Source organism: Sphaeramia orbicularis, chromosome 4 (assembly GCF_902148855.1).
Source record: "Sphaeramia orbicularis chromosome 4, fSphaOr1.1, whole genome shotgun sequence".
In the NCBI taxonomy this organism is placed as follows: domain Eukaryota; kingdom Metazoa; phylum Chordata; class Actinopteri; order Kurtiformes; family Apogonidae; genus Sphaeramia; species Sphaeramia orbicularis.
Genome location: NC_043960.1, coordinates 9,178,428 through 9,197,114, shown reverse-complemented (window position 1 = coordinate 9,197,114; position 18,687 = coordinate 9,178,428). Strand labels below are relative to the sequence as shown.

General features: G+C 39.2%; 1 protein-coding gene across 1 annotated transcript in view; it reads left to right on the top strand.

The window, feature by feature from the left end:
- The window catches only part of cachd1 (cache domain containing 1), a 198,844-nt gene that overhangs the window by 62,846 nt on the left and 117,311 nt on the right, over positions 1–18,687 (top strand). Inside the window, exon 2 of the mRNA XM_030133018.1 lies at positions 10,749–10,811. Within this exon, the coding sequence (XP_029988878.1) occupies positions 10,749–10,811 (63 nt within the window). The remainder of the gene's footprint in view (positions 1–10,748; positions 10,812–18,687) is intronic.

The window sequence follows — 18,687 nt, the reverse complement described above, 5'->3', positions numbered from 1 at the left end:
ACAAACAAAATATCTGTAGAGTTTAAACTAACTTTCCTAATCCAAAATAAATGCAAGAAATAAAATACAGAAAACTTACCTAACTATCTAACCAAAAACAGGAGAAAATGGGAAAACAAAAGAGCCGACCTCCCCTACCAGAAAAAGGTTCAATTTAACAAAAACTATTTACAAATACAAACAATCGGAGTTTTCCACGAGCACGAAGACTGACGGTCACACACACGAACACAGGGTTGGGAGCTGACAGGAGGCAAGAGCGAGCAAGGATGGGAGCTCCAGGGCAATCTTTAAAGGGCTGGGCAATCATGCTCCACCAATCAGCAACCTGCAACAAACGGAAACAAAAGGGGCACAGCACACCTACAGGACGGGGGGAAAACACACACACTCTAACAGAAAACACATACATATAAATAGACAAATTATGACCCAGGGTCATAACAAAAAACAGAAGTGCGTAATGTCAGTTTTTCCATTTAATCACAAAGCAATGATTTATTTATTTATTATCGCAAGATGACATGAGAAGTCATTCCATAAGCATGGCGACAAATGTAAATTTACAATTTGTTGATTTACAGATGTATTCATTATTATTATATATTACCCCTCTTTTCCATACTAAATATAAAAAATATTTGGTTTCCTGGTGTGTCCACACATACCACATTGTGTTTCTTTTAAAACTCTTCGTCTTCGCTTGTTGTAACGTCCATCAACATCTGTTTTTTTTATTTTTTATTCACGGGACACTAATTGTGGTAAAAGGTCTTTCCGTTGCACTTTTGCGGAATATACCAATTGCGCTATGCCCGAAAAAACACCTCTTGCCAGCACAAACATCGAGAGTTGTGCAATGTCCAAAGCATGTAGTCACATGATTGGGTCAATCAAGCTATGCCCTATCAGACATTATATCCTGCGTTTTATTTGAACTAGATTTTTATAGGTAAAGTGTGTGGTATTTTAATTGTAATGAAACATATATTAAATCATTAAAAAAATATTTTTAATTAGTTGTTTTTTTTTTTAATCAATTACTAGAAATTTCAGGCGACCTCATTTGAATTCCCGGCAACCCCAAGGTTGAAAAACACTGCTTTAACTGCTCACTCATGCACGTCTTATCTCAGTGTTTTCCCACCGGTAAACTCTTAAGGTGAACGGGGGAAGTCGGCGTCCACCCTGACACTGTAGTCGACTGTGTTTGCCTCTGCGTTGCCGTGCATGTGTCTGTGTACGCCGTCAGTGTTTGATTATGGGTCAGGGGAGGCCACGGGCCCACGGTGGCCCAGGCAGCCTCAGGCCTCTCAGGTTTCAGAGCCAAGCATTCCTCCCCGGCTGCTCCATAGCTGTGAAAACCGCAAAGCAGCTCTAACAACAAACACTCGAGGCGCTGGGGGAAAGACAGCTAACCTGTGGCTAATCAACAACAGGAGGTTTCTCTCGCCTTAGGATTTTCCCTAATTTTTCAAGATTGCTAGCGTAATTGGAAAAAGTAGTCCCCTATTCCAGTGCTTATTTCTCGTCCAGTTTTCCTTCTCTTTTGTTAATGCAGACTTTAAGGGCACATGACTCGTGCTAAGTAGCAGCAGCTCTGTTTGTGTGTACATGTTCGTGTTTATTTGACAGTTCCACATCTTGGCCTCTTTTTTTTTTTTCCCCTACAGTATGAAGGGTGTGGAACAGTAGACTGTCTGGGCTTGGTTAAGCATTTGTAAATAACTTGGTAGTGAAATATGCAGCTGTGTGTGTGTGTGTGTGTGTGTGTGTGTGTGTGTGTGTGTGTAATAATAACATAATTGAAACACTTTGTATATGACTGTACTGTTGGTCACATGTCTTCAGAAAGCTGCTGACTCTGTTTAGGCAATGAAGATTAAAACAGAGCACTTTGTTATATTTCCATTGAAGCAAATTAACAATTAGCTCAGTGTTTTTGTTTATGCCAGGCCGCTGTAGTAATTGAATTGCTAGAAATTCCATTTGATACCTAATCTGCTGGAGTGTACACTAAATAGCTGAATTATGGCCTAAAAGAATCCACTGTGTGAATGTATTTTCATCAGAACTAGGGGTGGGCGATGTGGCAAAAATATCATATCAAGATTTAAAAAAATAAATAAATAAATAAAATCAATCTCGATTTTATCACGATTCTTTACATTGATCTTTGAGACTAATTTGCATATCTTTTGCCAGGTAAAAAGCCACTGCTTCCATTACCTCTTTCCACCGTTTGCTACTCTTCTCATAAAGACTGCCTTTAATAAATGCTTGTATTAAAGTTGTTTGCTTTTGTTTAACACTGCCTGTTGCCTCTGGCTGTGGTGTGGCTGGTCTTCTAGCAGTTTGGCTCGCATACTGTGCAGGCACGCATCGATTCTGGTTGGACAAGGGGCTAATAATGGTGTGAACATACATGTGGAAGGCTTATAATGCATACAAATTAGGGCTGCATGATATTGAAAAAAAACTACTACTACTAATAATAATGGATTAGATTGATATAGTGCTTTTCTATGAACGAATACTCAAAGCATGTACAGAGGATCCATTATTCATTCACTCTCACATTCTCCCTCTGGTGGTGGTAAACTACATCTGTAGCCACAGCTGCCCTGGGCCAGACTGCCGGAAGTGTGGCTGCCAATCTGCGCCTACTGTCCCTCTAACCATTCGCGCAGCAGCACTGGAGGCAAGGGGGGTGAAGTGTCTTGCCCAAGGACACAATAGCACATGGACAGAGCAGGATTCGAACTGCCAACCCTTCAGTTATTGGACGACCCGCTCTACCATTTGAGCCATGGCCGCCCCAACTGACACTACCATTTTTTTAACCCTTCAATATATATTGCGATATGAAAAAATACTCAGGAGGATATAACAGCTGTGTGGTGCCAATGTAAATGGTCAAACAAATTAGTTGTGTTTCCTCTCGTTGTGGCAACAGGTGTAAGACACTATCGACACAGAACACGCGTTTCAGTGTCATCCTTCTTGTAGCTGAAATAATTCCAGATAACTGACGTTGCTTTTCTTTTTGGCACTCGGTCTTTCATTTTTCAATGTTGTTACCAGCGACTCACTCCAAACTGATTAAGAAAGATTGTGATTGGTGGATTGCTGCGTGCAGTGTGTGTCAGGTATGCTTGAAATTAAATGAGAACATGTTGAGTTCATTTGCCTCCTACATTGCAGGGCTTGCAATGTGACTATAGCGCACATGTACATCATGATGTCGATGCTCAAACGATATATTGTGTAGCTCTAGTACAGATAACACGCCAATTAAAAGTGGCGTGTATATTTACGCGAGTCATGATATCCCGTTGCCAGGTGATTGAACAGGTTTGTAGTGTTGCCATTGGGCATGTGAACAGTACCTGTAGAAATTTTGCAAATTACTGTTGTTTGCACTTTGTCATTTGGGGACAAGCCAAACCAATTCAATACAATGGAACTGGAGTTCTTTTTAGGAAGTAACTTTTCTGTTTCGCTGTTGGCCATGACTCCCGCTACACAACGTGAAATCCATGTAACATGGACGTGAACCGACGTGATTCATTTGTGCGTCAGCGTATAACTACACCCAATGCCGTTGAATACTCAATAATAATAATAATAATAATAATAATAATAATAATGATAAATTGCATTTATAAAGCACTTTTCATTCAGCAGAATCTCAAAATGCTACGGAGAGAAGACAGTCCAATAAAAAAATAAAATACTGTATCAGGAATAAAAGACTAAGCAAATAAAACAAAGCATCATGGTGGGCCATAAAAAGTCCGTCTAAACAGGAATGTTTGTAGCCCCTTTGTGATGGAGTCCAGTGACTGAGGAGCTCTGAGGTGGTCAGGGAGGGAGTTCCAGATACGGGGGCCGGCAGAGGAGAAGGTCTGGTCACCCATGGTCCGAAATTTAGTCCTTGGGGGGAGGAAGAGATTGGTGCTGTGGGACCAGAGACTACGGGTGGAAGTGTGAGGGGTGAGGAGGTCCTTGAGGTAGTTGGGGGCGTTTCTATGGATGCAAATGAAGGTGATGAGGGCGGTCTTACAATTAATTCTGAAGGGGATTGGTAGCCAGTGGAGGTTATGGAGAACAGGAGTGATGTGTTCTAGTTTATGGGTCCATTTTGGATGGACTGGAGTTTTTGTAGCTGTTTCTTGGGGGTCCCATAAAGAAGGGTGTTACAGTAGTCGAGAGTTGAGGAGACAAAGGCGTGGATAAGCTTTATGGCTCTGACTACATCACATTATAGACGATTTCACGATCTCTCTGCTTTGTCGGATCGTTGTTACATTCTAATCCTTCACAATCTAATATTGTCATATCGCACACCCCTAACTTAATCATAACTTGGCATTATATTTCTGTCTTTATGCATATTTCTGGGAAAAAAGTGTTGTTTTTTTTTACAGTAAGTCAGATTCTGTCATTCTTTTCATGTCCAAACTGCTTTATTTCACCTGTTGACTGTGCAAAAGCAGTGAAATATTGCTGTGTTTTTTTATGCTTTGTAAAGGTCTGTTGAGAGGTTGGAAGGTGCAGCTTAGGTTTACAGTTTACAGTGAATCAGCTCCAGGTTAGTTGGATGTGGTGCATTCTGGGTAATTGGTGCCCTCTGGAATGTGTCTAACAAAAGGTGTGGACAGGTAGCAGGAAATGATTGCGGTGTGGAACCAGGCAATTTAAGGCTTTGTGTGCAGTGGGACAGCTCACAGTGAAACACCTGCCTACCTGCTGCCTGAACGCAAACATTAGTTTTAGTCTGTTTGCAGCTGCCTCATAGTACGGCTGTGTTTTTAGGTTTCTGTGAGTGCGTAACCAAGAGAAAAGTGGGGGAATATTAATCTGATAGCACCCTGGAGACCATTAGTGTGTATATGTGTGTGTGTGTGTGTGTGTGTGTGGGAGCAGGTCCATATTAACACAGCTTTTAACATGTTTTTTCTGTGACTCTGGGTGTGTGTTAAGGCTGAGGTCACACCAGGACTCATTTTCTCCATGCCTTAATGTACTGCTCTGCTTCCTTTCACTTAACAATATAAAGCAGGGGCTATTAAAACGTTTGAGTCTGGATGGTGAACGGGGAAATTTAACATCACTTTTGTGATTTTTGACTCATAAAAACCTACATTATGTGTTAGTGCGGAACCTTGGACAGACAGACTCGTAGACAGATGATGAATTGTCCTGCCGTAAAACTGATGCAAATGACACGCTTGTGTGTCTGTTGGTTTGTAGTTTTGTAGGATAATCAAGTTAATTATGCTCTCTGGATCAGTTATAAAAACTGTTCCAGATTAGAGCTGCACAATATATCGTGTGAACATCGTCATCGCGATGTGCATGTGCACAATAGTCACATCACAGGTCCTGCAATGTAGGAGGCAACGTGTTCTCATCTAATTTCAAGGGTACCTGACACACACTGCACACAGCGATCCACCAATGACAATCATTACCTCCGCCAGGAGGTATTGTGATCACTTTGCTTTGTGTGCCTGCGTGTTTGTTTGTTTGTTAGCAAGATAACTCCAAAAGTTTATGGATGGATTTTCATGAAGTTTCCATGAAATGTTGATATTGACACAAGGAAGAAATTATTAAATTTTGGTGGTGATCGGGGGGGGGGTCTGTCTTGGCGGAAGTCTGCGCTCTGTCAGACTGCTTTTCTTGTTCTTAATCAGTTTGGAGTAGGGATGCAAATTATCGATTAATTCATTAATTGTTAGTTGGTTGCCCTTATCGATTGATTAACGATTAATTGATAAGCGGCAATTTTCCTGAGAACCTGAATTTCTTTTTCAATACAGTCTATAAGAATAAAAGCTACATATTATTTATACACTTCATGAAAAAAAACATGTCATATTACTTAATGATTGGTGTATTGAACTATTGGATACAGTCAGTGTTTCCAGTGGAATTCATCTGTTGATGTGGCGCTGTGTTATGGGGGGGGTATACGCGCGTGCATTTCGTCGGTTGGTGGGAGGGTGCACGCGTGTGCATTTCGTCTGGGGGAGGGGGGTACTCGCACATGCGCAGCATGAATGTAGGACGTTTCGGACTTGGACGTTTCGGCCTAGGACGTTCCGGACTAGGATGTTTCGGACTGCACTTTTGCAGTCCCTAACCCTAACCCTAACCCTCAAAAGGCCAAAACATCCTAGGCTGAAACGTCCGTGTCCGAAACGTCCGTCCACCGCGCAGCATGCATGCCAGGGGATGTGTGCGTGTTGCTTGGTAACTGCACGTGCGTGCGTCACTTTCTGTCCTACTTCTAATACTATGAAGGTACGGAGCGGTGCAGTTCGTGCCCCCGCAGAAGTGAAAGTGAAACTTTTTGCTCATTTATCTTTTCCCCACCTCCTGAAGCTTCGCAAATTCATTACATACCTGTGGCCCGAATCAGGAGCCTGGAGGATGTTTTCACCTTCTGTCTCACTTACCGTGGACTACACCAACCTCCAGGGAAAACGCTCCAATACCAACCCCACATTTGTGCGTGTATTTAGGTGGGGGTGCACCACTCCCACAAACAGACGGGCCTGTCTGTGTTTGGCTCCATGTCCATAAAGACATTCTAACTCATCAACACCATGATCCGGTTCAATAACCGGCTATCCCAGCCGCGGCGTCGCAGCACAGACAAACCGTCAGCCTTCGGACAGGTGTGGACAGGTGGACAAGGGCAATTAACCGACAATTAATAATTTAATGGTGCAAATTCTTATCGACAATTAATTGTTAGTCGATTAATTGTTTACATCCCTTGTTTGGAGTGAGTCGCTGGTAACAACATTGAAAAAGGAGCAACGAACAAGAGAAAATCACCGTAAACAAAGACTTGGTGCCAAAAAGAAAAGCAACGTCGGTTATCTGGAATTATTTCAGTTACAAGAAGGATGATATTGAAACACGTGTTCTGTGTCTATAGTCCCTTGTCCCTGTTGCCACAACGAGAGGGAACACAACTAATTTGTTTGACCATTTCTGTCGGCACCACACAGCTATTATATCCTCCTGAGTGTTTTTTCATATCGCAATATATATCGCAGGATTAAAAAAAATTGCAATGTCAGTTTTTTTCCAATATCGTGCAGCCCTATTCCAGATGCACCCATCTGAACAGAAACTCATCAGACCCAATCTTTGCCATATTTTCATACTATATTTAAATGGTTCATATGGTTAGAACAGTTTAGTTCTGCTAATCAGCTGTTTTCAATTCCTTGTCATTGGGTTTATATCACATCATGATTTATTATTCTATGATTATAAACCATCACTAATTTAAATGATCTTTTACACCGCCTTTAGACTTGGAGAACGGGAAAAGCCAGGTGTAACTTGATGTCAGTAAATCTTCTAATAAATGTGTCATGACTGGTATGCTATGCCAGGGCCAAAATATACAATATCCAGACCTTGGTGGTTTAACACTTGAATGGAATTGAACTGTAGTTAATCTTTATGTAGTTTACTACTATGGTGAATAGTAGGGAGATTTCTTTTAACCACAGAATAATTAATTGGCTCTAATCCCTAAACTCACCTTTTATAGATGAGCCGAAGCACTGAAAAACCTCACAGATACATGTAAATCAAAAACGTAATGTTGCTCAAGGTGAACAAGTGAGTGATAAAATGTTGAAGTGTCACTTTAGTCCTGAAACCCTATGATTTAAAGGGCATGCATGAATGTAGTAATGTGGAACTGGTTAGAAACGGCTTCATCCTCTGCCAAAGAACTTGGTGAAGTGGGAGGGGCCAAGCACTACTGTATATAGTGGTTCTGTTAAATATTGAAGGCATCTGTTACCTGTTATGATATGTATGTGAAAGTCTTTCATCTCATCCTAAATATAAGCACAAATTTATGTTGTCTCCTATATGTGTGTTTATGTGAGAGGGGTTAAATGTAGTGTTGATATTCCAAACTCTGCACAGCAGGGGGAAGTCTGGTACCAGAACACACCTATGACGACCAAAACCACCAACAAATCACTGCTTATATGTATCCACAGACTGTATCACACACTGAATGAAGTATAAAGCTCATTGTTTACACACATCTGTATTATGTTATCAAGATTTCTTCTACAAACTAAAACTCATAACTGTTTATTTTGTCAGATGGTAATAATAGTGCGTGTGCTGATAGTTTACATTATAGCTCTGTTTTTAGACAGACAACAGCCACAGTAAAACCACAAATCACGTCTGTTTTTGTATAAAGGAGCTGTCTTGTTTGCTTTTTAACGTATCTGTATGCTGACTAGTGATGTCCCAATCTCGATTTTTTTTTTGCTTCCGATCTGATTTTTTTTTTTAGGATTAGTTTTGCCGATCTAATACTGACTTTCTACAATGAAATTTTGATTCATGAGTCATTCTTTATAGGTTATTATGCTATTATTTTACTTGAGATCACAATTGGGCTTAATGTGGAACCTGAACTAAAAAAAGTATGACACCGTTTACTCATAATAATGTTAGTATAATTTTTGCACTTTCCAAATTCATACTGTGGGACAAATTAGAACCTTTGGTGGGTCGGTTTTGGTCCGCAGGCCATATGTTTGTCATGGCTGTGACACATTTATGGACAGGTCCGTCCAGGGATTATATGGAGGTGCGTTCTGTGCCGTACATTAGTGAGGCGCGGATCAGCAGGTTACTTGTGGGTCAGGGTGGGATGGGTCAAAAGAATGTCAGTTTATTTGCGGGGTGGGATGAATCGAGTCAAATAATTCCACAAAAGCCCCGCGGGTTGGAAAAAAAAAAAACAAAAACGATTCACGCATCACTACTGTATTTACCTCATAATGAGTACGAGCAGACCATAAAGTGAAATTGAAACTTAGAGACGCTTTACTAATTCCTCTAAGCCTCCTGCTGTTGTGCAGCTCATTTTTCTTATCCCTTACTTTGGAAACTTTCATTTGAGGGGATAGGACGTGTGTCCCCCCTCCTTCCCTTCAGAACCGGGCCCAGATTGGCCTGATCTTGCGACTAAATCTGATCCGATCTTCTAAAAAATGCCAGATCGGCAGCTGATAACCCAGTGGTTCCCAACCTTTTTTGGCTCGTCATCCCATTTTAACATCACAAATTTCTGGTGACCCCAGACATTCAAAATGGGAGCTTTTTTTTTTTTTTTTGTTGCTAAAATTAATTTGTTTTTGATGATGTAATAGTTTGCTATACTATGTTGCAAATAAACGTTAATTTTAGATGACATTTAGTCTATATGATGTATATTATTCTGGATGGAGGCAGAAAAGCCAGGTGTAGATTACTGCACAAAGTAAGAATTTTATTTTCCTTGGTCAGGATATGTACAGTCAGTCCAGCTTGGATTTACAAGGCTGACAATTAATACTGAACAAACAAGAACTCAAACTATGAATCATGAAAGAGCTGCAGCATCTGAAACTGACCACAATGAACATTTGACAGATAAACAGAACCACAGTGCTTCGGTTTCAGCTTCAGCGTTTGTCATTTCTTTTATGGATTGGGATTGTCTCTCTCAACTCACCATAGATTTTTATTTGTAAGTTGTTGTTTTTTTTTACTTTTGTCAATTACTAGAAATCTCAGGCAACTCCATTTGAATTCCAGGCAACCCCACGTGGGGTCCCGACTCCAAGGTTGAAAAACGCTGCAATAACCGATCTTTAGATTGGATTGGGACATCTCTAATGCTGACTACAAAACAGATGAGTAACAGTGATTCAGTACGCACACTGAGTGGAGACGTGTGTTTGTTGGCAGAACTTCAGAGTTACTGATTCTCTACTTCTAACATTTGACAGTAGAAATTCTACATATAACCCCTTTAAGTGTTTTGTTAGGTTACAGAAGTAAGTAGTATGGTGCTAATGTTACTGCAGACCGCTGTTAGCAATACACAATGTAAAAAATAAATGTATTCTACAGCTGTTGTAAATGTACGAGCTCCAATGAGGTGTGTTCAATGCCAGCTTGAACGTTTAATGCATAATAATATGGAGTTGAACATGGCTCTGATTTGTATTATTTAGATACTGGGGGCATTTTGTCTTTATGGGATTTAATGTGGACATGATATTTAGTGGCACGGACAATGACGATGTATTGTCAGTATTTAATATCTTTTATGGTAGTTAAGAGATGATCCTACTTTGGAAAATAAATAAAGTAAATAAAGAACAAGTTATGCTTGTGGTTACTGGATAGAGTTACAGAAGTATCAAGAAGTGTTTGTACAAAAATGATCAAAGCTGATTTTTTTGTTTTTTTTCTTGGCTTAGATTTCTTCCCCAGCTCTGGTTGTAACTTCAGTAACTCCTTGGTTTAATTAGAATGAACAACATGCAGCCTTCATTGACTTGTAAAGAAGGGCAGCCACAGCACCCATACTTAAAAAGATGTGAATGGTTGAAGAGTTTTAGAATTCAGCAGGTTGTATATCCCCTTAGGCGCCGTACTTTTGTATTCAGTGTCTTTTCATTATTCTACAAATTCAAAGATTGCCTGTTGATGGGCATGTTATTAAAACCATTCTCTGCTAAAAAACACCTGAAACCAAAATCTATCCCTTTATGCAAGTGTGCCAGAACTAGTCCTCAGGTGATGGTTTTTTTTTTTTGGTTTTTTTTTTTCAGATTTTGGATCCAAACTTGAGTATTCCTCCTAACCTAACCTCACTGTCTTTGCTTTATTCCCTCCCTGTCTCCCTACAGAGGATTTTCAACTCGTTTGTGTACACCGAGAAGACATCAAACGGAGAGACAGAAGTGCAGCAGGTGAGTAACAAAAGCGTCTCCTTTTCTTTCTCTGTGTTGATGTGTGCGCACACGCGTGTACCTGCCTGTTTGTGCATGCGTACGCCATGGATGATGTCTGTTTGCGGTATTGTGTAGTGTTCAATTTAGCAGCGATGAATACGCACGCATACTCACACTAGCCATCAGAGGAAAAAAGGGGGTTTATTAAAATTCTACGGCTGCTGTCTCATTGGCTTTGAAGTTCTCGGTCTGTTTTTCTACTCGCCTGTGCTCTCTCTCTCTCTCTCTCTCTCTCTTTCTCTCTGTGCTCACAATAAAAGCACAGAGCTGCAGTCGGAATAAGAAGGCTTCGGGGAGAGAATGGCATCTTTTTTGGAAAAGCACAGAAATAGGAGACTTTATAATGACCCTGAATCCACTAGTGATACTTTATTTCTGCCATTTTAGTTGTAGATTGGGGAGAAAAAATACACAAATTCTAGAGTCCAGTGTATCCAAACAAGTCAAACATGGTGTGTATGTGTGTGTATATATATATATATATATATATATATATATATATATATATATATATATATATATATATATATATATATATATATATATATATATATATATATATGTATGTATGTGTGTATGTATATATATGTGTGTTTGTAGCCGTGCATCAGGCATCTTGGAGGAGTGACAGCAAACACCAGACTGGTAAACAGCCACCAGCAAGAACAGACAAGTTGATGTTTGTTTGCATTTCTCTGGAGACTGTGATTCTACATGTGCCATAGTGTATCCATCTGCGTCAGCGCAAGTGTGTGTGTGTGTATGCTACAAATTTGATTTAGGGACTTTTCGGTTCATAGAGCAGTGCCGACTTCCCTCATTTTTGTCTCCTTTGTGGGAATGATTTCACTGTTTTATTTCCATGGCCCGGCTCATAAAGCGCCCATACATGTTACTTATAACTATTCTCAGCAGGCAGTAAATTAATTCAGATGACAGCCCTGGCATAGTTGGCCTGGCCTGTGTGTTCTCTCTGGGCAGAGGGGCAGCGTCCCCGAGCCAACGTAGGCTCAATTAGGACCGGGTCTCGTAGAGGGAGGAGAGGGCTGGTGTAGTGGCTGCACAGAGTGTAAGGATACGATGGCTTTAGAGATGAGCTTCTCTTCTGGAAATTCATTATTCAGACAGACAGCCAGGCATCTGTCCCTGTCTTCTAATGATGTGGGCCATCCCTCTCTCTGTCTCTGGTTATTTTGGAGCATACTATGCCTGCTTTGTTCATTAACATTTGCTTTGAATATTGCAAATCAAGGGTGTGTCAGGAGTCGCTTTTCCATTGGACATCTGCGCAAAACTTTACCGATATTTACTAAATGTCAAAAAAACAGAAGTGCGTAATGTTGTTTTTTCCATTAAATCACAAATGCGATGATTTGTTTATTTATCATCGCGAGATGACATGAGAAGTCATTCCATAAACATGGCGACGAATGTAAATATGGTGTTGATTTACAGATATAGTCATTATTATTATATATTAGCCCTCTATCTCATACTAAATTTAAAAAATGATTGGGTTTCCTGGTGTGTCCACACATACTGTGACATGTTTCTTCTCCTTCTTCGCTTGTTGTAATGTCTGTCATCATCCGGCTTTTTAATTCACCTGATTCTAGTTGCGAAAAAAAGGTCTTTCCAGTGCAGTTTTGTGTGATATACCATTTGCGCTACACCCAAAAAACCACCTCTTGCCAAAACTTTTAATCAAAAAATTAGACTTTTCGTGAAATTGTTTTATCGTTGTTTGTTGTTTTTTCCATTAGGCAAATTTTTACGTGCAAGTTATATTTGCGCAATTAGAGGGTCAATGACTACAGTCTGAAGTGAATGGTTAAATCCATAAGCATCAAGAGTTTTTCATTCAGTCATTTATTTGTTTTCAAGCGGAAGAAAAAATCAAACATCTCTTTTGTACAAGGAACTAATATCAGAGCAACTACATTGATAAACAAAGGTGATCAAGACAAAATCGCAATTTCCATGTACACTAGTAGTAACAAAATAAATTCAATATGTACTGCTCAAAAAGGAGTGGGAAGAAGAAAACTTATTAAACCCCACCCCCATGTCACATTTATACAATATAACATATTACTTTTTCTTCCTTAATGATATAATAACATCTGTGTAGAGTCCTAATAATGCAAATAACAGATAGAAAACAGATAAGGAAAACTGATGTATATTACATACGATACAGTAACTATCTAAATGATAGTCTGCATAACTTATCATACAATATATTTTAACATTTGCTTTGAATATCGCAAATCAAGGGTATGTCACAGTCTGAAGTGAATGGTTAAATCGATAAGCATCAAAATTTTTTCCTTCATTCATTTATTTGTTTCGAGCAGAAGAAAAAATCAAACATCTCTTGTGTACAAGGAACTAATATCAGAGTAAATACATTAATAAATAAAGGTGATCAAGACAAAATCGCAATTTCCATGTACACTAGTAATAAGAAAATAAATTCAATATGTATTGCTCAAAAAGGAGTGGGAAGAAGAAAACTTATTAAATCTCACCCCCATCTCACATTTATACAACATAACACATTACTTTTGCTTCCTTAATGATATAGTAACATCTGTTTGGAGTCTTAATAATGTAACAATGATAATGGAAGTGACACATACCAACATGTAAGGCTGCACAATTAATCAACTTTTGCATATCTAATCAAGCACTTTCTCAACCAATCGTCAGCCAACCACCAGGGGATGAACGCATGGTTAAGGCTACATTAAGCTGCCTAAATAACAAGCGAACACACCCTGCAGCGGTGGAAATATGTAATCCTCTCGTGCAGTTATTTCCCAACATAATGACAGCATATTTATTCAGTTAGCCCTTAGTAAATTTTAAATCCTTGGGTAAATTTTACTTTGTTGAATTATTTATCATTTATTCCTATTTAAAGTTTCATTATGCGCTGAAAACTGTTCACATATGGTTTGTTTAAACGTAGTGCAATAAAAATGCAGATGTTTTCCCTGACATGATGAATAATCGTGATTACAATATTCATCAAAATAATCGTGATTATCATTTTGCCGATAATCGTGCAGCCCTACCAACATGGTAAACAATGACAAACTCATACCAACAAAAGTAAGAAAGAGCCAAGGATGGAATTATTTAAGATTATATGACATTACCCATAGAGTGAGTGACATTTACAGCCTCTCTGTCAGCATATATGTATGAGACTGTCAGTCACAGCTCAGGTAGATGCAGCCTTCACAACATGACATTTAAGAAATGGAAAGAAAAGGGCATCAACAAAAACTAACATGTTCAATCTGTCACCATATATTTTTACAATGATAATAAGAATGTCTATTTTTGAGGTGATTGCTGATCACTGTATTAATGGTAATGTCTTACAGGGTTCGTACTAGTGCTTGACACCCTTGAAAAGTGCTTAAATTTTAGTTTAAGTGCTTGAAATTCTAACTCTGTGATGTGATTTATCTATTTATTTTTTATATTTTATGTCTGTCAGGTTAGATGGAAAGCCAAAGCTACTCACAGAGAGGTGATACATGTTGGAAAAATAAACCTTTCTGTCAAAAAAGTAAATTCCCAGGTGTTCTCAGGTCATCTCCAGGTACATTTTTATCTTAATCTTTGACTTGGTGCGAGTGTGTCTGAAGAACGCTAAGTGGCTTCGCTTTTTTTTTTTTTAATAAAATTTGTGTTCTTTTTTAATTCCTGAACTTTTTTGCTCTTATGAAACATAAATTGAGATGTTTATAGCATAACGCAATCTACATCATTATGATTAAAAGTGCAAAATATTACTTTGTGTGAACCTATCCCCTTTTATGTGGTGATGTGATTGTATGAGGTGGTGCGCTCCCGTGTTCTATTTTGTTGTGTTATTGCTTTAACCGAAAATTAGTGGTCTGTAAAAGGAAATTCTGGAAGGGCAGTATGGGTATAATCACTGAAACTTTCTACATTCATCCTTTTTTATTTTCTTGAATGATTAAGGCTGTAATTAATGTATGTGATGGACATTTGCCTTTCCAAATAAAAAGATAATTACAACCAAAAAAAAAAAAAGTGGAAAAAAAAATCACAAGTATATGTATTCCTGAAGATATGAATTTGACCCCAGTGATAAGGTGCTGTGCTGGAAAAATTTTAAAATTACTCTTAAAAGTGCTTGAATTTGACCTTGAACAATGTATACGAACCCTGGTCTTAGATTTCCAGTGATGTTTTGAAAAAATTCCAAAGCCTTAAGATGTGCATGTGATTGTATCATCAGGTAAAGACACATGAAGCTACAGATCCAAACACTTGTATGTTAGTCTTCTGGTGACTGATTGATGCATTTATTGTTTTTGCTTTAATTTAGGGCTGGATGGTCTCACAATCTTAGATGTGCCTTTGGATTTTCATTTGCAGACCGATTGTAATAATCATGTCATTTCAAAATAAATAAGTGTTGTCAAAACTTTTCTCCTAAGAAGATATTCATGATAAATCACCCATTTCTCAGTATAACTATAGTATTTAACACAGAGTGTAGGTTAAAGTATCGTCACCTTCATCTTCACCCTCATCATCTTCACTTACAGTCACCTTCATTTTTATCCTCTTCATCTTCATTTTCATCTTCTTCTTTATCTTCTTAATCATCTTCTTCTTTCTTATCGTTTTCATCATTTTCATCTTATTATCTTCATCATCACCTGTATTCTGATAATATATTCATTGTGGTATAGTATCTGATTTGACTATGTATATTACGGCTATGAAAAGGACAGAGTTTAGTTTAAAGGTGTGGGAGACTTTCGTGACCAATTTTTCATCAAATCTGTCAAACCTCCGTCATAGCCTCAGTATAATGAATCTGTAAGTCTTTCTGTGATGACTCACCTGAATCTCTTGCATTACGGTGAACAGTTTCTTAGTGCCATCCACCATAAACAAACCATGTGTTTACAAACAGAGCCAGGAGGTAACTCGGGCATCTTTGGAACTTTGTCGCGACAGGCATTGTGGGAAAGAGAGGTTCATGCAGCTGCCTGCAGTGGCAGCGCAACCATATGATATTATATGGATGAATCAAACACGATGTGGAAACGTCTGAAACACGGAAACGGCTGGAGGAATATGCACAGAGGGAAGGGAGCTCCTGCTGTTTCTGCGTCGTGTCTGTTCCAGCTGCTGCTGTCAGGTGGTGGCACGAGCCTCCGTTTCCCACAATGCATGTAACGACAAAATTCCGAAGATGCCCAAGTTACCTCCTGGCTCTGTTTGTAATTACATAGTTTGTTTATGGTGGATGGCACTAAGAAATTGTTTACTGTAATGCAAGAGATTCAGGTGAGTAATGACAGAAAGACTTACAGATTCATGATACTGAGGATATGACTGAGGTTTGACAGATTTGATGAAAAATTGGTCACGAAAGTCTCCCACACCTTTAATGTGAAATGCTGTTGCAAAATGGACAGTGTATCCTTGATATATACAGCAATTTTGTGTTTTGTGCATAGTCAGAATTTAGTTTCATATGTTTATGTTTACGCATTCATATGCGAGGATTTTTGAGTTCCTTATGGAATCTGACATTAGAATTTAGAATAGGGGAAGGATGGGGTAAGGGGGCGGGAGATTATAAGTTAAATTTCATCCTGCTCTTTTTCAAATGGTTTACTTTCTTTTTACTGTAATGCAAGAGATTCAGGTGAGTAATGACAGAAAGACTTACAGATTCATGATACTGAGGATATGACTGAGGTTTGACAGATTTGATGAAAAATTGGTCACGAAAGTCTCCCAAACCTTTAATGTGAAATGCTGCTGCAAAACGGACAGTGTATCCTTGATATATACTGCAATTTTGTGTTTTGTGCATAGTCAGAATTTAGTTTCATATGCGAGGATTTTTGAGTTCCTTATGGAATCTGACATAAAAATTTAGAATAGGGGAAGGATGGGGTAAGGGGGCGGGAGATTATAAGTTAAACTTCATCCTGCTCTTTTTCAAATGGTTTACTTTCTTTTTATATAATTCTTTTGTTGTTTGATTTTAATGCAATATTCTAAATAAATAAACAAACAAATAAACAAAGCATAGCAGTAACATAAATTACCTTTAGTAGCAGGAGCCGTTTTTTTTTTTTTTTTTTAATCATGATCATAGTCAGCTCTGTGAAGGTTCAACAAATCTTCCATCATTGGAAGCATTATGTCTACTACTCCGTCCAAGACGCACTGATTCAATAATTTGTTCTTCCAGGGGAAATCAGACATGTCTGCAGAGCTCAGTCTGTGTCCCTCTTATACTTGTCCCTATTAACCTCAACCCTCATCTCCAAAGCCAGACTTGGTTATTACACCATAGTAACGAATGCCAGCAGCTGTGGTTGCGGCCGGCTGGAATGTCTCAAACCTCAAAAACTCCCAACACGAGGCTTCAGGTTCTAGCCGCTGCACTCACCAGCCTTCACTCTGGGTGCTGCAAACCCTGCACTTTGGCTGCAGGCGGCAAAAGGGGGAGCGAGCGGTGTGTTTTTGGAGAGTGTGGTTAATGTGCAGATCGCAGGTTGGACGGGCCGGCTTTGGCTGCACCGTGGCAGACTGTAACATAAGCTTTAACTTGCAAGGCTACAAGTTTCTGGTTTCTCTGAAGTCACTCTGTTAAAAGTCAAGTCGTACTTTCTCCTTTCCTCGCTCCCTCGGGCACTCCCTCCCCACAGCTATGGAAACACTCCTGAGCTGAGCACAGGCCCATTTTCCCTTTTTAATACAAAGTCCGCTGCAGCTAATTGCCGTACTGCTATGCATGGACAGTGCTGTGTGAGGGGTTGAACGTACGGTGTGTTTCACTTTATGCCCCTGTGTGAGTGTGCACATGTTTTAGTGTGTGTGTGCGTGTGTGTGTGTGTTCTTTGTGGTGGTGTAGAAGTAATTGTGGGTTGTGCCTCAGGCCTCTGTTAAAGCCCTAATAGGAATAGTGGCCGGCTGATTAGGTGTACAGGCGGTCAGTGGGTCGTGCTACATTTCCCTGTTCTTGGCTCGAGTCGCGGCTCCTTTGCAGGCTCCGGTAATTATGGGATATGAACAAAGGAAGTCCAGTTACTGTAGAAATAAGATTTTTTTTTTTTTTCCTCTACCAAACAAGACTGTGTCAGTAACTTCCATTACCTACAGAAAGTTGTGGATTTGTGGCCACTGCACCATTTATAGTTTCTTTATTTTTACAGATCCTGCATAAAAAGGTGCTGTTGAATAAATTTAAAGGAGTGATATTTTGCTTTTTTAAATGAAATTATGCATTTTAAAACATTTGCCTGTGGTCTACATAGACTGTAAATGCTCTGCTTGGGTCTGAATTCTTCATTAATGAAACCCCACAGGTCCATCTTCAACCCTACACTGGAAAAAATCAAATCTTACCAAGTGTATTTTTCTTATTTCCAGTTAAAATATCTCATCACACTTAAAATAAGACATAATCACCTAAAGAGTGATTATAGAGAGAGATATAAGAACTTATTTTTAGTCAATAGATCTCAAAAATGAAATGCTCTGCTTGGGTCTGAATTCTTCATTAATTGAACTCCACAGGTCCATCTTCAACCCTATTTCTGAGTAATGACACCAGAAAGGTCATTTTGAGCGCTGGCCCTTTAAATGTACATGAGCCATTTAAGCCACAACTGAACATTTTAGGTAATCGTCTCGAAGTTTGGACATATTTTCAGTTTTTACTACAACCGCTGCTGCTGACAAACAATTACGTCGTACTTGGAGAAATGTTCGTCGGAAGTCTTGACCTTATATCTGCAAATGTCATGACGTAACT